The following is a 20163-nucleotide window of genomic DNA, read 5'->3' as shown; positions in this document are numbered from 1 at the left end:
AACATTGCTAGACATTGCAAGAACCATGAGAAATTTTAACACTATCCTTAAGAAGTTTAGAGACTTTAGAAATAAAATAGACAAGATCAGTAGTACATGTGAAATAATTAGAAAATGATACCAAAGAGAATATGATCAAAGTCTGGAATACATGACATACTTTGGGATTTGAAGAGTTATTTTCTTATGACTTAAAGAAAAAGAACCTGTAAAATAATTAACCTGATTGATGTGGCTTTTTCCTTTTAGGGATTCTAAAATACCAGAGCCACCTCCAGGTCACAAGTGGAAAGAAGTACGTTTTGACAACACAGTCACTTGGCTGGCATCCTGGACTGAGAATATCCAGAATTCCATTAAGTACATCATGTTGAATCCCAGTTCAAAGCTTAAGGTTTGTATGTGAGTATGTTGAGGGTATTTTTGAAGTAGCTTTTCTTTTTATAAGCCAGTCTTTTTAGGAATCCAAGGATATAGCCTGAGGCTAGTAAACAAGAAATTATACCTATTCATTTGATGGACAAGTACCTGTCTAGATGTTTCTGTTTTGGATAGAACTAGGCTAGTAGACCTTGTGCCCGAGTAAACAGATTCAAAATTTTTTCCTATTTTTTGTTTAAGTTTTCTTTGAAATATAGCCAGGGGAGAGGGGGTGGGGGGAGTAAGAGGTGAAAAATTGGAACAAGAGGTTTGGCAATTGTTAATGCTGTAAAGTTACTCATACATATAACCTGTAAATAAAAGGCTATTAAATAAATAAAAAAAAAGAAAAGAAAATAGCATGGGTTAAACCTTTCCAAATTCGCCCCCCCCCCAAAAAAAAAAATGAAATATAACCAGGAGACATTTTATCTAAGAACCAACCTCTCCAGCATGCTTATCACTAGGTTGACTGCTAGGTGATGAACTTTTCAGCTCCAGGGGCTCAAGCTCAACCATATTCCTAGAAGGGTTGTGATATGCTTGGGGAAGCCAGCACAATTAGGACCAACAAAATTATGAATTCAATAATGAGATGGTGAAAATCCATTGAAGTTTTAGGAGGCTAATTTTGGCAGCACATTGAAATTACCTGCCACTTTATAAGTATTCTTTGACCTCCAGTCAGTTAAAATTCCTCATTTATGCCCAATGTCCTGCTCCCCATCAAAAAAAAGTTGAGTTTGTAACTCATATCAGATGCCATTTATCATCATTTATTAAAATATTTTTGATAATATAGTATTGAGACAATGTGGCATAATGACTTGATCTTGGGATTTGCACTTCTGACATATGCATGCTGTATGACCTTCAACAAATCACTTGGTATCTTAGGGCAATGAATAATAAATTTTTCAAAAAGAAAATTAAAAAATCACCTTTACATAATATTTTACCCACAACAACCATGTGGGATTGGCTGTACAAGTATCAGTATCTTCTTCCCCATTTTATAGATGAGAAAAAGGAGGCATGGGGAAGTTAACACAGTTTGTTGGTAAGTGAACTAGATTTTTGAATTGCAGTCTCTTGGTTCAGTGTTCAACACTATTTTGGTCATACCTACCCCATGGTCCCTCCCCATCAGAGAATATGAGAATTATTAGTGGTATCTTTTCAGACATGTGATACTTAAGTAATGACATGAATGAATGCTTTAATTCTGTAGTTCATGCATGTCACCACTTTTATGCATATATCAAGTTGTTAGAGAATTTATGGAAGACTTGCAGAGTTGAACATTGTTATAAAACTTCAGAAGTGGGGAATGTAAAAATAAGACTTGGGCACATATTTGCATGAGGGCAGCAGAATTTAAAAATTCATCTTTAAGTTCCACTGTATTCCTATTCTTGAAATCTGTTGGTCTCACAGTTTGGTATTTCAGTTTCCATTCGGCACCCTTAGGTCCATCCTACTGTTTTTAGATTGTATGGTTTACAAGGACTTAATAGTGTAGTATAAAATTACCTCAAGAAATTGTCCTCAAAATTGGTTGTTAGGTCTAAAGCAAATTATTAATAATATTTCCAAAATTGCTTCCATGTTAATAACTATGAGCTCAGCCTCTTTTTAACTACCCTTTTCTATCCCTTGTTCCTAAATGCAATGCTTACCTAATTTAGAGTGACTCATCTTACAGCAAGAGCCTTTCCTTCTCCACTTCAGTGTCTGAGATAGATTGTGTACTAATATAGATTAGAAATGCCTGAAAAACAAAAGCCATAATTCTTATCCTTGCTTGACACTTCTGTCATCTCTTGGTTGGTTTATTTCTTTTTGTTTTTTTAAGGGGAGACTGGGACATGATGAATTACAGTCATTCACTATAGAAATTTTTAAATTTTATTTTTGTTAATAAACAAATACCAGTTTTCTCTCCCTCCCATCTCTGCTATTGAAAAGGAAAAAAAGAAAAAGAAAAACCAAACTTGTAACAAAGAGGCATAGTCAAGCAAAATAAATAATCTCATTTACCATGCCTAAAAAATATATTATCTCTTGTGTCCTAGTCTGTTATCCCTCTACCAGGAAACAATTCATCCTGAGTCCTCTGGAATTATATGGCTGGTCATATTGATTTCAATTGATGTATTGATTTCAAAGATGTTTTTGCAGCAATATTACTGTATAAATTTTTTCCTTGTTCTGCTCATTTCAGTTCGTCAGTTCGTACTTCTTCCTAAGTTTAACTCAAACTATTTCTTTCATGATTTTTATAACATAGTTATATTACATTACATTCATATGCCATACATTGGTCATCCATTTCCCAGTTAATGGGCATTTCCATTTTGTCCAGTTAGAGTATCCAGAGATACTCTAAAAATTTTTGTATATATGAGTCCTTTTCCTCTGTCTCTTTGAGATAGAAGCCTTAACATAATATAACTAAGCCAAAAGGTATGCAGTTTAGTTACTTTTGAGGAATAGTTTTAAATTTCTTTCTAGAATGGGTGAGTCAATTCGCAAGCTCCACCAATAGTGTATTAAAGTTTTCCCATAGCTCCTCTAGTATTTATTTATTATCCTTTTTGTTTGTTTGTTTTTGTTTTTTGTTAATTTTATCAGTCTGATGGAAATGAGATGGAACTTCAGAACTGCTTAAATTTTTGTTTCTTTTAATTATTAGTTATCTAAAGTATTTTTTTATATGGCTGTTGATGAAGTATGTTGGCTTTCTTCCTTTGAAAACTGCCCAGGCTTCTTTCGTTTTTTTCAAGAGGAGGTGGTCTGGTTAAAGTGACTGTCCCAGGGTCATGTAACTATTAAGTCTGAAGTCAGATTTTAACTCGGGTTTTCTTGGTTCCAGTAGGCCACTTTTTCAGACTGTGAGGAACAGGGCAAATGCCCATCTACAGTGATAGAGGGAGTTTCCTCACCAGGTGTTCTCTATACCAATAAAATCATTGATCTAATGCAAAAATTATAGAGTTAATGTGATTGGAGGCGACCTTATCTTCTTCTACCACAAAGCATAACCTGAAGTAAAGACTGAAGGAAAATACAGAATATTTTTATTATTTTATTTATCCAGGGGGAGAAGGACTGGCAGAAATATGAAGTTGCTCGGCGTCTAAAGGAGGTAGTAGACAAAATCCGTTTTCAGTACCGTTTTGACTGGAAATCAAGGGAAATGAAAAAAAGGCAAAGAGCTGTAGCTCTTTATTTCATTGATAAAGTAAGTTTTTTATAGTGTTTAGAATTTACTGTTAGGCAAAAGTGCTTATTTTTCATTATTAGCACCAAATTCTGAAATTGACTAGACTTAAATAGTTATACTTATCTTACAGCTTTACACAATTCATATAAATTTCTGAGGCTATTTTCCCATCAGCAAAGTGAGAATAATAACATTTCCCATTATTACAGTATTTGAAGGATTAAAATATACTTTCCTTACCATAACTTTGTAAAGAAAGTAGTATGAGTATAATTATCCTTACTTTCCAGATGAGGAAACTGTGAATTAAAATAATTACATTACCCAAGACCCTATAGCCAGTATTTATGAGGGGTAGGAGAATTCAAACTCAGGTCTTCTGATTCCCAGATCTTACACTTCAATTTAAAAAAAAATTAAATTAAATTAACCTTCTTTAGTGGTTGTAAGGGTCAAAGGTGACAATATTATGATGAATTTCTTTGTAATCATAAAGTTTTGTGTTAAGTATTAACTATTATTATTTAACTATTAGAATAGAGGAAGAGCAAGTTTGACAAATGTTGCTAATACTTGGACCAAAGTTATGTCTAAAATTGGAACCTGTTGACAGTGGTACAAGATGTATTTTAATGATTCCATCTCCATCATCTTTTCTTTTCCATGGCTAGCTGGCCCTGAGAGCTGGTAATGAGAAAGAAGAAGGAGAAACGGCAGATACTGTTGGCTGCTGTTCTCTTCGTGTGGAACACATACAGTTACACCGTGAGTTGGATGGTCAAGAACATATTGTTGAATTTGACTTTCTGGGAAAGGATTCCATCCGGTACTATAACAAAGTACCTGTTGAAAAGCCAGTGAGTATTTTGTTTTATCATGTTGTTCTTTCAAATTGTAGCTTTTAGCCATTAGACTTTTTGAGAGTTCTATTTAAGAATCGAGATATCAATTACATACATATTATTTTTTCCATAAAATTTCTTTTTAAGTTCTTAATTTCTAACTATTCTTTTAGATTTTTCTAAATCTAAATGGGGCACATTGAATTTCCTTAACTTCAAGTACCCTCCTAGCTTAATACCTATCATCCTATGTATCTATAAGTAACTAATAACATTTAATACAATTCAACAAGCATTTATTAAACCTCAGTGACAATGTAGGCACCAGGTATACAGAAAAAAGAAAAAATGGAACAATTCCTGATATAACATAGCTTATATTGAACTGGAGTCGAGAAAACATACCCAGATGAAATAGGACAAGTTATTGGTTAGAGCAAGGAGAGGTAAAGACAATTATTTTCATACAGCAGAATACTCAGGAATTGGGGTAATATAGTACCTGAAATTCATTTGGCCAATAGGTATATATTTTTTGATCTCTCTCAATTGGGGGCAGATTGTGAGAAAGCAATCCTTTGTCAAAACTTTATTAGAAAGACAGAAGAAAAACATGAGAGATTCTGAGAATGAAGTGATAGGAAAAATATAAAAAAACATTCATATGATAAAATGATCTCTCATGTTCATAGTTGAAGAAAATGCCTACCTCTAAGTTGGTCACAATGACTTGGCAATATTTTATAGGGATAATAAGGACTGTGTATAGTCCTAAGCATAAAGAAGTCTTGAGATTTTTTAGGTCTTTTGCAGATGCCAACAAAACAGTATTATTTAGTACCTCCACCTTTCTCAAATGAAGGACTGAGTCCCAAGAACTTGGGCAAAATCTCTTAATCTCCAACTGTTGTTGGATCCTTTGCCCTGGACACCTCCATATTTAAATTCTCAGAGATGTTGCAGTCAAGAATGATGTTCACTTTCACATTGAAAATCTGTTCTATAACTCCAGGGATAGGACAACTAGTTATGTTTATATGAAAGATTTCTATTTACTTTTGCAACACAAATTCACTTCTAAATTTAACATTCCTTTCACATCCTGAATCAAATCCAGATTTAGTTTCTGGCACTTCTCTAACTCTATGATCTTCTTTAATTCTTGAATCTGATCAACCACTTATTTTTATTTCTCAAGCCTATTAAATTGAGTATCCCTCATTTTTTTTGATATGATAGTTTTGCATCCTTCTCCTCATTTAGGAATTACTTCATTTTCTGGAATTTGTACAAAATACTCTTCTTTTGTATTGTCTCCTCCACCAGTGCACATTTAATCTTCTTGTTGGCCATTTGTCAAACAACATTCTCAGTTTCTCTCCACAAACCAGTCTCTTTCTTTATGCTTCCCCTTGAAGTTTTCATCAGCCTCATCTGTGCAACAGCCAGTAAGCTTCATGCTCCTAGGATTGAGAAAAGGACATGCAGAATTGGCCTTCTCACAGACCCTTTTCCATTTTCTGATGTACCTAACTTGATACTTGACTAAAGGGTTTCAGGGTATTTCAAACTGCAAACAATGGATCTTAGTTTTTTGGTAGTGGTTGCCAGTTTCTCAAGTTGTATATTGGCTTTGAAATTCTTCAGCTGAAATAGGCACTCCTGCACTTTAGACAAGAGAAGGGAATAGAGGCTTTCTGCCAGTTCTTGAGGAGGCCACACTCAGTTGATAATGAGTTTGTGAAGTATTGCTGTAGATGGAACAGATAAGCTCTTTCTGAAGATCTTAAATCAGCTCTGAGCAAAAAGCCATGATTCTTTGTTTCTTCATCTTAAACATGAGATGTTTTCTTCATCTTCAGAGCTCAGCCTTTTTTTCTGCTTACAAGATACCCCTCTTTCCTTCAAGCTATGAATTTTCCTGGTTTTCATTTTATCGCAGGCTTTTCAGAATCTGGAGAGTTAACATTTAATAATTTACAGATCATGAGATTTTTCATCAATTTTACTTATTTTCACTAATATACTTATAAAAATAGCTTTTATAAAAGTAATATATATATATATTTAAATAAATTACTGAAATCCTAAAGTGGTTGCATTTAAGGTTGTAAAAGAAAAGGCCTGATCAGAAAATTCTTAAAAGATTTTAAAACAAACAGACTATTTTTGCAATTTTAAAACATATTGCTCTTATGTCAGCTATATTCAGGGCAAAGATAGGGAGGAATAAAATAACTCTAGATTTAATTTAAATATAGTCTACAAACTTTAGTTTTGGGATCCGTTTTGGGATCCAATTGAATTCATATAACAGTGGAATAACCAAAAAAACCCTTTTATCAAGTGGCTTTTATTTAGATATTTAATTAGTTTCATTTATTAAAGTTGGTGTTTTTAACTGAGAGAAATCCTTTCTTTGATTCCACCTTCACAACTATAAACTTACAATTAAAGACAGAAAGAAATTCTTTAAAATGGCCCCTTTTAAACAATATAACCGAGTAGAGTCTTATCTGCTTTTTCAGTTCTCCCCACCTAGCAAATGTATAAATATCTTTATACTTTATATTTTATCCTAAAGATAAAGACAAAACAAACTAAAACATTCAGAAATCAAACTTGAGTTTAAAAACTACTCGCTTGGGAAAACTTTTTAACTATGCTTTTTTACTTATCTGAATGCTTCATGCTTTGATCAGAGCAATTTGTTTTTTCAGTGCCATGATCAGTTTACCCTAATTCCTCTTCCAAAAAACCTTAAAAGGTCTTCTTTCAAAGTCCACTTGGACAGAGTTTTAACTATACTTAATTCTGACTTGTTCCCAAGATTTGTAGTTTTTACAAGAGTTGGTACCCTCACTTTGTCTCACTTTTCATTGAGCCCTCTAAAACCAGAGCTCTTAATGAAACTACCTATAAGAAATTATAGGCCACACCTACTTATTAGCTCCTTTAAAAAAAAAAAAAGATTGAAATGTCCAGACTCTTGAGCCTAAAATGGACCCCAAATTTCTTCAAGCAGCTCCTCACATATCTGCTGGCATCCTGAAAACTCAATTTACATCTTCTTTCATTTGCACTCAAATTCTGTTTCAAGTAGCCTGTTATAGTGAACCCTCTGTAAGTGAAAGTGAAAATTAGGGAGCTACAACTTTAAAAACAGATAGACACAGAACATATAAACTTAGCCAGATAAAATTTATTACTGGTAAAAGGGAGAATCAGATCACAGCCACAGTCCTAACAAAGAACTCTTCTTGTGGAGAATTCTCCGGGCCCAAGATATATAGGGGAGTTTTTTGTTAAGAATCTAGTGTGTAAAGTTATATTTTAATATATTTAACATCTACTGGTCATCCTGCCATTTAGGGGAGGGGGTGGGGGGGGTAAGAGGTGAAAAATTGGAACAAGAGGTTTGGCAATTGTTAATGCTGTAAAGTTACCCATGTATATATCCTGTAAATTAAAGGCTATTAAATTAAAAAAAAAAAAAAAAAAGAATCTAGTGTGTAAGGTTCTAATACCTCTTTATGGTTCTTTATAACTGTGGCAATGAAAAATGTTCAAGAGACATAATTTCTAGATAATTTAATCCTTTTATTAAAAATGCCAGCATGCTTACTAATAAAAGGATGAGCATCTGACCACTTCTCTTTATTTTTATTACTTTAAAAAATTTTATAATAGCTTTTTTTTTTCAGAATATATGCAAAGATAGTTTTCAACATTCACCTTTGCAAAATCTTCTGTTTTAAATTTTTATCCCTCCTCCATCTCCCCCCTCCCTCAAAAAACAAGTAATCCAATATAGGTTATCATGTGCAATTCTTCTAAACATATTCCCACATTTATCTTACTGCAGAAGAAAAATTAGATCAAAAAGGAAAAAAATGAAAAAAGAACAAGCAAACAACCAACCAAAAAGGTGAAAATACTATATTGGAATCCACATTAAGTCCACACAGTCCTCTCTCTGGTTGCAGATGGCTCTCTCCATCACAGTCTATTGGAATTGAGGTGAATCACCTCAGTATAGAAAATTCCATCAAGTTGATCACATAATCTTGTTGTTGCTGTGTATAATGTTCTCTTGGTCCTGCTCACTTTTTTAGAAATAGAAAATCACTTAGCATCAGTTCATGTAAGTCTCTCCAGGCCTCTCTGAAATCATCCTGCTGATCATTTCTTATAGAACAATAATATTCCATAACATTCATATACCACAATTTATTCAGCCATTCTCCAACTGATAGGCATCCATTCAGTTTCCAGTTTCTTGCCACTACAAAGAGGGCTGCCACAAATATTTTTGCACATGTAGGTCCCTTTCCTTCCTTTAAGATCTCTTTGGGATATAAGGCCAGTAGACACACTGCTGGGTCAAAGAGTATGTACCCTTTTGATAACTTTTTCAACATAGTTCCAAATTGCTCTCCAGAATGGTTGTATCCGTTCATAGTTCCACCAACAATGTATTAGTATCTCAGTTTTCCCACATCCCCGCCAACATTTATCATTGTCTTTTCCTGTTGTCTTAATGGTTGGAATCTAAGAGGTGTGAAGTGTACCTCAGAGTTGTCTTAATTTGCATTTCTCTAATCAATAGTGATTTAGAGCATTTTTTAAATATGGTTAGAAATGGCTTTAATTTCTTTGAAATTTATCTATTCATATCCGTTAACCATTTATCAGTTGGGGAATGTCTTGTATTATTATAAATTTGAGTCAATTTATCAGAATCTTTTGAGTGTAAAAATTTTTCTCCAGTTTTGTTTCCTTTCTAATCTTAGCTACATTTGCTTTGTTTGTCCAAAACCTTTTTCATTTAATATAATCAAAATTATCCATTTTGTATTTCATGATGTTGTCTAGTTCTTCTTTTGACCACCACTATTTTAGACCAAAAGCAAATATCTGTTTTTTCCCCTAACAGAGTATGCTCAGTTTTGCTGAGTCACTGATTCTTGGTTGTAAATCAGAATATCTTATTCCAGGCCCTCTGTTCCTTTATTGTAAAAAATGCTAAGTCCTGTGTAATTCTGACTATGGCTCCTTGATAATTTGAATTTTTTCTTTCAGGCTGCTTACAATATTTTCTCCTTGATTTGAGAATTCTGGGATTTGGCTAGATAGTCCTTGGAGTTTTCATTCTTGGAGCTCTTTTAGGAGGTGATCAGTAGATTATTTTTTTTTTTCTATTTTATTCTTTGGTTCTAAGACATCACAACAGTTTTCCTTGATAATTTCTTGAAAGATGCTGTCCAGATTCTTTTTTAGAAGATGATTTATAGGTAGACCAGTAATTCTTAAATTATCTCTCCTAGATTTATTTTCTAGGCAAATTGTTTTTTCCAGTGAGGTATTTTATATTTTCTTCTATTTTTTTTCTTCTTTTGATTTTGAGTTTTGATTCTCATAGAGTTATCAGCTTCTACTTTTTCAATTCTAATATTTTAGGAATTATTTTTTTCAGTTAGCTTTTTGTACCTCCTTTTCCATTTAGACAAGTTTTTAAGGAGTTTTCTTTTTTTCAAGCTATTGATTCTTTTTTTCATGGTTCTCTTTTCATGAATCTCTTTCATGATTCTCTTTCTTTTTTCATGATTCAAATGCATTGATTTGTTTCTTTGCTGCATTACCCTGATGTTTGCAATAATTCACTGAGCTTTCAAATTCTTTAAAATGGTTGCTCTTTTTCAACTATTTTCTAGCCATGTCTGCCCCATCTGATTATGTTGCAGATACATACACACACAACAGTGCTCATACCCTTATTTTTACTATCACTTACAAATGTACTACCTCTATGTTCAAGAATTCTGAAATCCCCTTATCTGACCATAATCTACTGGCATTTCCTCTCTCTTATAAAACTCCACTCTTGACTTCTCATTCAATGGCTGTCACCTCTGCATTAGCCATTCTCTCTTCTTGCTATCTTGCTCCCTTGTTAAACCAGTTTAACTCTAGACTATCATCCTGGTGCAGGCCCTCAGCTCCTCATGCATGAATTATTGCAATAACTTGCTTCAAGTTTCTGCCCACTCTTACCTCGATTTTCCTAAAACACAGGGCTAGTCATGTCACATGCACGCTCCCCCCCCACACACACACACACATACACACATACATTAAAATTCCAATGGTCTCTCTGTTATCTCTAGGATTAAATACAAAATATTCTTTTTCAAAACCCTTCATAACCTATTCCCCTCTCTGTTTTTCTAGTCTTTCTACAATTTACTTCCCAATAGGTATTCTTTGAATCAGGGAAACTGACCTCTTGGCTGTTCCATAAACAAGATATTCCATCTTTTGGCTCCAGCATTTTCTTTGGGTATTCCTTATGCCCTGAATGTTCTTCCTCTTCTGTTTCAACTACTGACCTTCCTGGCTTTCTTTAAGTCTCAATTAAAATTCTGCCTTTTACATGAAGCTTTCCCCTACGCTTTAATTCCAGTGCATTCCTGCTATGAATTCCTATTTATCTTGTTTAAAGTTTGCTTTATATGTATTTATTTGCATATTGTCTCCCTCATTAGATTACAACCTATACCCTCCTTGAGTTTAGGGATTGCTTTTCCTCTTTTTTATATCCTAACACGATGCCTTGTATATAGTAGGTGCTTACTAAGCATTAACTATTAGATTATTTCTGCCTCCATTGATCTTCAAACAAATGTTTTTTTTTACCAAGCTTGCGTGCTCAAGTTCTTAAATTTCCCCATGTGATTATAACATATTAATAGGCAGTGTCTTTTTTTTTTTTTTTTTTTTATGACATATCCTCTTCCAAATTGGTATTTTAGTCAAAGGACCAAGTACTATCAAGTATTACTCAGTTCACATTTTCACCTCCTTGTGAGAGAGTTCATTTTGTTTATTACCTTTTTATTGTGCATTTCTGTATAGAAATCTGATGATCATGGAATCCATTACTGCCCTTTTCTTGAATTTTTACCTATGAATTTTCTTCTTCCTGTTTTATAGCTGTATTTCATGGTACTTGACATAAATAAGGAGTTCTCCCATCCCTTCTCCTTTTTCCCCTTCTAATCATCACCTTCCTTTTTTGATTGGATTTAGGTTTCTGAAAAAAGGACACTCTTATCCATACTTGCTAAAGCACATTTCATCCTTGCTAAGGATCCTATGATTCCTGTATTTGACACCATGGTACAGAATCTAAATCCAATGCTCAGCACCTGTTCATTTCAACAATCTTCCTTTCTGTTGTGAATTTCTTCCCTTTTCTTTATTAAATATTAACTAAACCATGTAAGGCTTTCAAGTTTTTGCCTATGTAATACTTTTTCTGTTTCCCTGTGCTTTGGCAGTAACCCTTGGTTTTTGAAAACTGTGCTAGCAGAACATAGGTTCCAGCAGGTCCTGCTGAGTTGGAATGTCTTTTGATATTGGCCTGGCAGCAACCACTGTAGCTGTCATCCAAGAACCAATCTAGATAAGGTAATGTGAGAGACTCATTACCAGTCAGACACCGGGAGTTAGAATTATTTTTGCCATAACAATTCATTCACTCCTCTCAGGCTTCCTTGAATTATTGTGATCAGAATCAGCAGTTAATGTACCTTTCTAAGCCATTGATCCCTGAATTATTGAAATAAATGTTGTACTTTTTGGTCACCAATTTGATTCCTGGGCCTCACCCGTCTTCTCCCAACTGCCATCATGTCCTTTCATTGTGAATCTGTTTTGAAACTCTCCATAGTATTCATGCATGCTTTGGGTTTTTCCCTTCATTACAGGTATTTAAGAATTTGCAGCTTTTCATGGAGAATAAGGACCCGGGGGATGAGCTGTTTGACAGACTTACTGTGAGTTTTTTTTTTTTTTTTTTTAATGGTTTCTATTAACTTTGCTACTTCCAATTGATTGCATAAAATGTCATTGTGATTTCTGCAGTATACTTTTTGTGTAACATTGGTTAGACTGAAGGTTATAGAACAGCAAATAGAACACAGCATTTCAAAGCTGACGTGACTATTGCATTCATGTCCGTTAAATATAACTTTTTTAAAAAGTCTTTTGACAAAAAATAATGTATTGATTCATCATTCAAATGTTTCTTTGTTATTGTGTTAAATCTTGGTGGATGATACAAAAAATCTTATCTTAAATGTCCATACTGTAATAATATGTCAATAGGAGGTGGAGAATAAATGAATCTGTCAAGGGACAAGTTAGGTTGAATTCTCTCCCTATGACTGTTGTTGGAGGCTGATTCTTGGCAAGGACTTGTAGAAGATCTTCATACATACAATCAGTTATATGCAGCTTGCCCAGATTAGGAAGGCTTTCTTAGTTCTTTTGTGTTCTACACGTCTTCTTTTTCCCTATTAAAGCCTTGCTTTGCTAGAAATTGAAAACAGACAGTAAGCAATCATGGAATTCCTGAAAATCCTTTATGTTTTTAGACATCAACCCTGAACAAGCATCTTCAGGACCTGATGGATGGATTGACCGCCAAGGTATTCAGGACTTATAATGCATCCATCACACTGCAGGAACAACTGAAAGTGCTGACCAATGGTAATAAGATCCACCATGGTGTGGTTTAAATTTTTAATACTCAGAGAGAAAAAACAATGTTGTTGATCAGCCTTTTTTTTTTTTTAAACTATTGCCACGGGCAGTGTGGCAGAACTAGCAGGACTTGGGCTTGGATGTTGGTTCTTCCATCAGTGCCTGTTAATCATTTGAATGACTGCTCTCTCCCTCTTTTGCTTCTTCCTTCCCCAAGACAGCAAAGAAATCTGATATAGGCTAAATATGTACAACCTGAAATTTTTTAAACAGGAAAGTGACATGGTTGGACTTATGTTTAAGGAAGATTTTGATAGCTGAGAGGAGAATAAATTGGAGGGGGAGAGAAACTTGAGGCAGACAGCCCAATCAAAAGGTTATTGATGTAGCATAACAGGTATGAGATAACGAAGGCCATACTGGAGTGATATCAGAGGAGAGACGAATGTTACTTACAAAGGTAGAAAGAACAGTAATTGACACTTGATTCAAAGTAGTGAGCAAGAGTAAGTGAAGAGTCAAGGATTACATCTGGAAAAATGTGTAATCTTAGTGAACTAGATTGGGCTGTTATAAACAAGCAATGTGGTAACTTAGCTTACTTTGGTTAAAAGAAAAACAGTAATATAATAAAATGAGAAATTGCAAAAATATAAAATGTTAAACAAAAAAGGAAACTGTAAACTTACTATTCCCATCTCTGAAGAAGAAATTAAGCAAACCACAAAAGAATTCCTGTAGGAACAGATCTGGGTCTAGATAGATTTACAAGTGATTTCTCTCAGATACTTAAGGAAATAATCCCTAGGTTATATAATCTCTTTTTAAATAAAGAAGGTGTTCAAAGTATTTTTATGAAACAAATAAATGGTTCTGATTCCAAAATCATAGGTCAGTAAATACTTGTATTTCTTTTGCATGGGGACAGGGAGAGATACTAATGTATACCTAGAAGAGAACCTACCTCTGCAGCACTCAGATGCTCTTGATTGAGTTAAAATTCCGTGTCCTGGACGTAGTCCTGGCCATGAAAAGCCTGGTGTCTGGGACCTGAGACGCTGTTGTTTTCTCACCAAGTTGGTGAACTCGTGAGCAATGTAGATACTACCTTCCCATGTGGGACCTGTGGTGAGGCTACTTCTGAATCCAATCCCAAAGAAAGGGTTGAGGTTAGCTATTCTCCACCCCTTACATATATTTATGTAAGTGACCCATTTTTTCCCATTCATTTATTATTGTTTATTTTTTGGTCTTCCAATTTCTTATGACCCCATTTGGGGTTTTCTTGAAAAAAGCTATTGGAGTGGTTTCCCATTTCTGTCTCCATCTTATTTTATAGATGAGGAAACTGAGGCAGGTGGGGTGAGTGACTTGTCCAGGATAATAACATAGTAAGTGTCTGAGGCCGAATTTGAACTTGGGATTTCCTGACTCCAAGCTCTGTACTTCATCCACTGCACCTTCTAACTTCATTTTTTCTTTCATAAGTTCTTAGAATTTCAGGATCTGTCTCAGTCTATCCACCTTCCTTTAAAGATAAGGAAATCCCAGAGAAATGAGGTTACCTGTCAGAAGCATAATGCTAGAGCTCATTCCTTCATTTGGGAAAAATCAAATGACTCTGAATCATTATGAAAGTTTGGTTAAGAACTAGACAGTTAAGTGTATAGAGCATCAGTTCTAGAGTCGGGAGGACCTGAGTTCAAATTCAGCTGAGGCTGAATTTAACACTTACTGGTTGTGTGACCCTGGGCAAGTCACTTAACACAATTGCCTCAGTTAAAAAAAAAAAAAAAAAGGAAAAAAAACAAACTAGGAATCAAAATTCAAGTGCTCAATTAGATTGCTGGAGTGAGAAGGGTGGCAATATATGTGACCACGAGCACTTTCTTCACATTTAGTTCTTGTATATTGGTTCTCTTACAAATGTGTTTCTCCATCTTCTAGCTGAAGACAATGTAGCAGCTAAAATTTTGTCCTACAACCGAGCAAACCGCGCAGTAGCTATTTTATGTAATCATCAGCGAGCAACTCCTAAGACTTTTGAGAAGTCCATGCAAAATCTCCAGACTAAGGTAAATTAGTAAATATTACTAATAATTATTGTGAATGTGGTAGTTTTTTTAATGTCATAGATCCATACAATCCATCCATTTGTCTTCTAGAGATTTGACCCTATATAGAGAGAGACAGAGAGAATCCCTGGGGAGTAACTGATATCCCTCCCCTCATCTCTAAGCCAGTTTTCTAGAAGTCATAAAGCTATTTTTCAAGGAAAGTTTCTTTTTCTGAGTTTTCTTATCCATTACTTATGTTGTTACCCTGTTTTCAAGACAAGCTGCTTCCTCAGGTAACTGAGGGGAGGTGACTTTGTCCAGGTTCTTGTACATTGAGCTAAGTTTAATCTCTTGAAAGTGAACTGACATTTATTCCTGATCATGATGTGACTTAGAGCTTTGGAGTCTGATTTATAATCAAAGCATACTTTTTTGGAAGTAGTAGTAGTCTATTTAGACATATTATGCCAGGGGATTAGAGGTCATCAAATCCATTCCCCCTCATTTTACAAACAAAGAAACTGACGCTCAGGGAACCAAAGGGAGAGTGGCCAAACTGGGATTTCAACCCAGGTTGTTGGCTCCCAGCCTCAGTGCCTTCTTCTCTTTGCTGCTTCATGATTCCCTCCCTTCCCAGCCCATCCCTGCCTTTTTTTTTTTCCCCAACTAAGCACATTGTCTTTGTAAATGTGAATTCTAAGTGGAGAAACTCCTATTAAGGAGTGGGAAGAGGGCTAAACTTGGGAGCTCAGTCTGAATCCTACATCAGGGTTCTTTCTAGCATTGTGACATTGCAAATTACTTAACCTCTCTGACTCAGTTTCTTTTTTAAAATTGGAACTAATTCAGCTCTTAGTAACTGGCCCAATGAAGAGAATCAGATGAAATATTTTCTTTATAAATGTAAAATACTCTTGAGTGGTTATTAAAAGCAGATAGTGTGAGGCTTTTATCTTATGATAATGTGTTTATAATTGAGTGTATAATACCCCACTTCATTTTTAAGATTTGCTAGTTCCATTTTTAGTGTTTTAGGATTCTAGATTTATTCAAGATAGTCAGTGGCATCTTTGTAGAGAAAGGTACATCTGGCATAGATGTTTTTCCACTGGGTGCCCTCATAAGGAGGTGATCATTTTCACACTAGAGAGGACTTGAATGCAGTGGGTAAAAGCCCACTCTGAACTGATAAGTTGTTCAAAGAGCTGTCATGGAGAAAGGACAGGAGAGAGGTAGCAGAGACACAGGTTTTGATTCCTTATGAAGAAAATCTTGAGCTGCTGCAGAAGGTGGTTCTGGAAATGAAGGCTGAGTGACTCTGGGGAATCCCATAGAAGGGATTCCTGTTGACATTCCACTTAGACCGGGATCTCTTTGAGATACCATCCAACCCTAAAGACTCTCTGAGGAAGGGCTTGTCTAATGGAATCTTCTTTTGAAGATTGATGCTAAAAAGGAGCAGCTAGCCGTGGCGAAGCAGGAGCTGAAGAGAGCCAAGGCTGATGCCAAAGTGAGAAAGAGCGTCAAGTCCAAGAGGTAAGGTCTTCACGGATGCATCTGACAGGGGCCGTTGTGGTCCAGCATTCATCAGAATTGATGGATTATCTGTTGCAATTGAAATGTTTCCTGGAATAGTTTTCTGACTATTGATACCAAATTTAGTCAGATATATATTAAAAATGGTTAAGTTTTAGCTAGTTTATATTTGTTATCCTAATTAACAATTAACCCAAGACCAGCAGGTGATAGTTTGGGGCATGTAGTGGTTTGATGGGAAGAGCACCAGATTTTGAAGACAGAGGACACACCTGGACTTTAGCCGTCCCCTTTAAAGTCTGTGTCCTTTTTTGTAAAATAAGAGGGTCAGCTGGAGTTCTATAAAGGAACCTTCCAGGGAGAGGTTCCACTAGACTTTTGATTTATAGACTGAAAAATCCATAAAGGCATGCATGGCATCTTCCTCCATATGGTTTTAGGACCTTCATGAAAAACTTGCCCAGAGTCAGGCAGAGAGGCAGAGAATCATCGACACTGGGGAGAAATCAAGAGACTGTGGGGTAGAAATAGCAAGAGGATGTAACTGATACACAATAATTACAAGATAGATACTGAAATTATGTCTTTATATCAGAAGCCCCAATAGTTTGTGATAATGGGTGAGAAAAGGAATAATTTTTTTATAACCAGGCTCTACTGGTTATACATTTTTTTTTTTAACACATCCAGACAACTAGGGTGGACAAAATTTAAAAAAATTTAAAGATGGGAACACATTGGGTAAAATTAAGATAGTCGGGGCTTAGCCAGCTGCCTGCCAGAATGGGACAGTGTAGATCTCAATAAGATTTTTTTCTCTCCATGATTGAGAATTATAGGATCAGGGGGTGAACAGAGTCCTTTTTCCTTAAGGTCTTATTCCTGACCTGTAGTTTCTTTACTTTCAATAGAGAAAGGGGAAGATTTAGTCTTGTTTTGTGGAAAGTCATAGGTCCACCCTGGACATTTTAGACATGTGTGCTAGATATCTCATGTGTGCTAGGGTAGTCTTGGGCTCCATAGTCCATATTGGGCTAATAAGTTTGGATTCCCAGCTTTGATGAGTTTCATTATTTACCAGTCATATGTGGAGGAAGAGAAAGAAAACCCATTTGTTCTGTTGCCTTCCCACTGGGTTGAGAGATGCCTGCCTCATCTCATCAGTGTTTGGCAATTAAGAAGGAAAAGAAATTTCTTTAGATCTCCTGTTAACATTGTTTTATTGAGAAGATTGAGGCAGGGAGCCCAACTCTTTCTACCTGTAGTATGTTGGAAAGCTCCTTGGGTATAGGAGAGCTGTGCCTTGGCCTCTGTTCTGCAGGTGGACACTTGGGTCTCCTGTCCCTTTTTTCTTGTCAGATGGGCACCAGCCAAGCTCTCTGCTGGCCATAACACTTTCAGCTTCCCCTCCAGAAGATCAGAGGGGACATTGCTTTTTCTGTTCCCATTTATTGAGTTGGGCTGCTTAGAAGCAATCAGATGTTCAGATGAGAAGGTAATTTAGTTCATTCTTTTTTTCTCCTAGTAATGTAGACAAGAAGAAAAAACTGCTGGCCAAGTTAGAAGAGCAGCTCATGAGGCTGTGCACCCAAGCCACAGACAAAGAGGAAAACAAGCAGGTCGCCCTGGGCACATCCAAACTCAACTACTTAGACCCCAGGATCAGCATCGCCTGGTATAAGGAGCTAAATGTTTGCTTTTTAAGGGTCTTGGGTTGTGTCCAAAAGTGGGGGTGGGGGTGGGGAGAGGACCTGCTAGTTGAAAAAGACAGAAGCAAATGATTGTTTTCCTGAAACTTTTTGTCATCCAATCTTGACCCATTTCTTCCCAACAATAATCTTGATCTTTCTTTGCTTGATCCTTTTTTTTTTTCCCAGTGTAGATTTTTAAAAATAACCGAAATCCTTATTTGTGGTACTTATTTTACCCACAACCCCTTAGCTTATTCTGACCTTCAGTTCACAGGATGATGTCACACATTGATATTCCTCTTCTGATCCCCAATTTTTCCTCTTCACACAAGTATTTGCAAAATCTTAATCAGTTGTTGAGTATCTGTCCTACAACCAGAATGGTTTCCTTCCCTCTCTAAAACCAAATGGAAAGCATACCTCCATGGAATCTTTCTAATCTCCCCATCCTCTTCCTTTCTCTTTTCATTTCCCCTTTTGTTATGATTTAACTCTTAAATTCATTTAGCATTTTTTCTTGTAACTTTTATCATGCAATATGTTGGACTCTTCCACAGGTGTAAGAAGTTTGGAGTGCCAGTGGAGAAGATTTATAATAAAACACAGAGGGAGAAGTTTGCCTGGGCAATCGATATGGCAGATGAAGAGTTTGAGTTCTAAACTAGTATTTCTGTATCTATTTTTGAATCGTTGAGGTTTTCGATTATTAAACAACATTGGGAGGAATTTTGTACAATGAAGTATTTTACTAAAGATATATTTGGTTCTGCAATCTGAGTGCTGATACTGCTTCCTAGGTCTTGGTCTTGGTCAGAAATATAACTGGGATTTCCTTTCTGATGTGAGTGTTGAGGTTATCAGCTTTTTGACTACTCTATCTTCTGGGATACTATTAAGTTTGATGACAGCAGTTCATCTCTATTGTACATTTTGTCCCTTGAATTTATTAAGGGAAAAATCTAAAACCAAATAATATGTATGGGTTGGGGTAAAAGAATAGGTATGATGTGTGAAGGAGGTGAGTTTCCTTTTTACTCAGGAGAAATTTTAGTAGGTTTTCTAAAATTACTAAAATTTAGTAGGTTTTCAGAGGGCTAGTTTTTTTTTTGTTTTTTTGTTTTTTTTTTTGTCTACAAGAAGAGGTTTCATATTTTAATTATCCTTAGTCAGAAATATGGGCAGCTTTGTTGCTAAGGAAATAAATAGTTGGCATCAATGAGTCAGCTGGGACTAGAACTTGGGTCTCCTAATCCCCGGTCTAGAGCTTTCTGTTGTAATACTCCCTTCAGTAGAAGGCAGTGAAAGTTGCTGATTTTGTCCATGCCTCTGCAAGGCCATTTCCTGCTGCTTCCATTTCCAGGCTTACGATGAGCCTGACTGCACACTTGAGTCTCCATCATTTCAGCTTCTTAAATAAGACATACCCCGCATCTCCATTCTCTTAAGGCTGGGATTCCATTTATCCCCTGGGTGCTCTATACCCCCTTCAGGGCTCAGATCTCAGGTGGGGCCCAGATGAGAAAACATGTTCTCAGTCTCCTCACCTGCAGGGTTGCCTTAGCCCCAGAAGACTCAGCTCCATGGTGTCCACATTGCTCACCTGGCAAGATACTTGATGAAACAGTTAACCAGCAGATATTTCTTGAACAACTGGCTCTTAACCAGGTTCTTTAGAAGGGATACAGTACACGCATAAAACCTGGTCCCTCCCCTCAACAAGCCTACAGTCTTAACAATAGGTGACAAGACAGGTACACAAATAGGAAGATATTTTCATGCTAATATGCATGGTAGTGACACTAAATAGAAACATTAAAGATTGCAAAGTACTGAAATAGAATTTT

The 20163-nt window shown here is 35.7% G+C and overlaps 1 protein-coding gene across 3 annotated transcripts in view; it reads left to right on the top strand.

The window, feature by feature from the left end:
- Positions 1-19091, top strand: part of TOP1MT (DNA topoisomerase I mitochondrial) — a 79365-nt gene extending 60274 nt beyond the window's left edge. For all 3 annotated transcript variants that reach the window (XM_012542004.2, XM_012542005.3, XM_012542007.2), the window contains 9 exons: positions 250-394; positions 3521-3664; positions 4318-4503; positions 12258-12326; positions 12927-13041; positions 14983-15110; positions 16534-16628; positions 18154-18303; positions 18877-19091. In XM_012542004.2, the coding sequence (XP_012397458.1) occupies positions 250-394; positions 3521-3664; positions 4318-4503; positions 12258-12326; positions 12927-13041; positions 14983-15110; positions 16534-16628; positions 18154-18303; positions 18877-18979 (1135 nt within the window). In that variant the 3' untranslated portion in view covers positions 18980-19091. The remainder of the gene's footprint in view (positions 1-249; positions 395-3520; positions 3665-4317; positions 4504-12257; positions 12327-12926; positions 13042-14982; positions 15111-16533; positions 16629-18153; positions 18304-18876) is intronic.
- The last annotated feature ends 1072 nt before the right edge of the window (positions 19092-20163 follow it).

This window comes from Sarcophilus harrisii, chromosome 1, assembly GCF_902635505.1.
Source record: "Sarcophilus harrisii chromosome 1, mSarHar1.11, whole genome shotgun sequence".
NCBI lineage: Eukaryota > Metazoa > Chordata > Mammalia > Dasyuromorphia > Dasyuridae > Sarcophilus > Sarcophilus harrisii.
The sequence above is the reverse complement of the archived record's forward strand: the minus strand, read 5'-3'. Positions and strand labels throughout refer to the sequence as shown.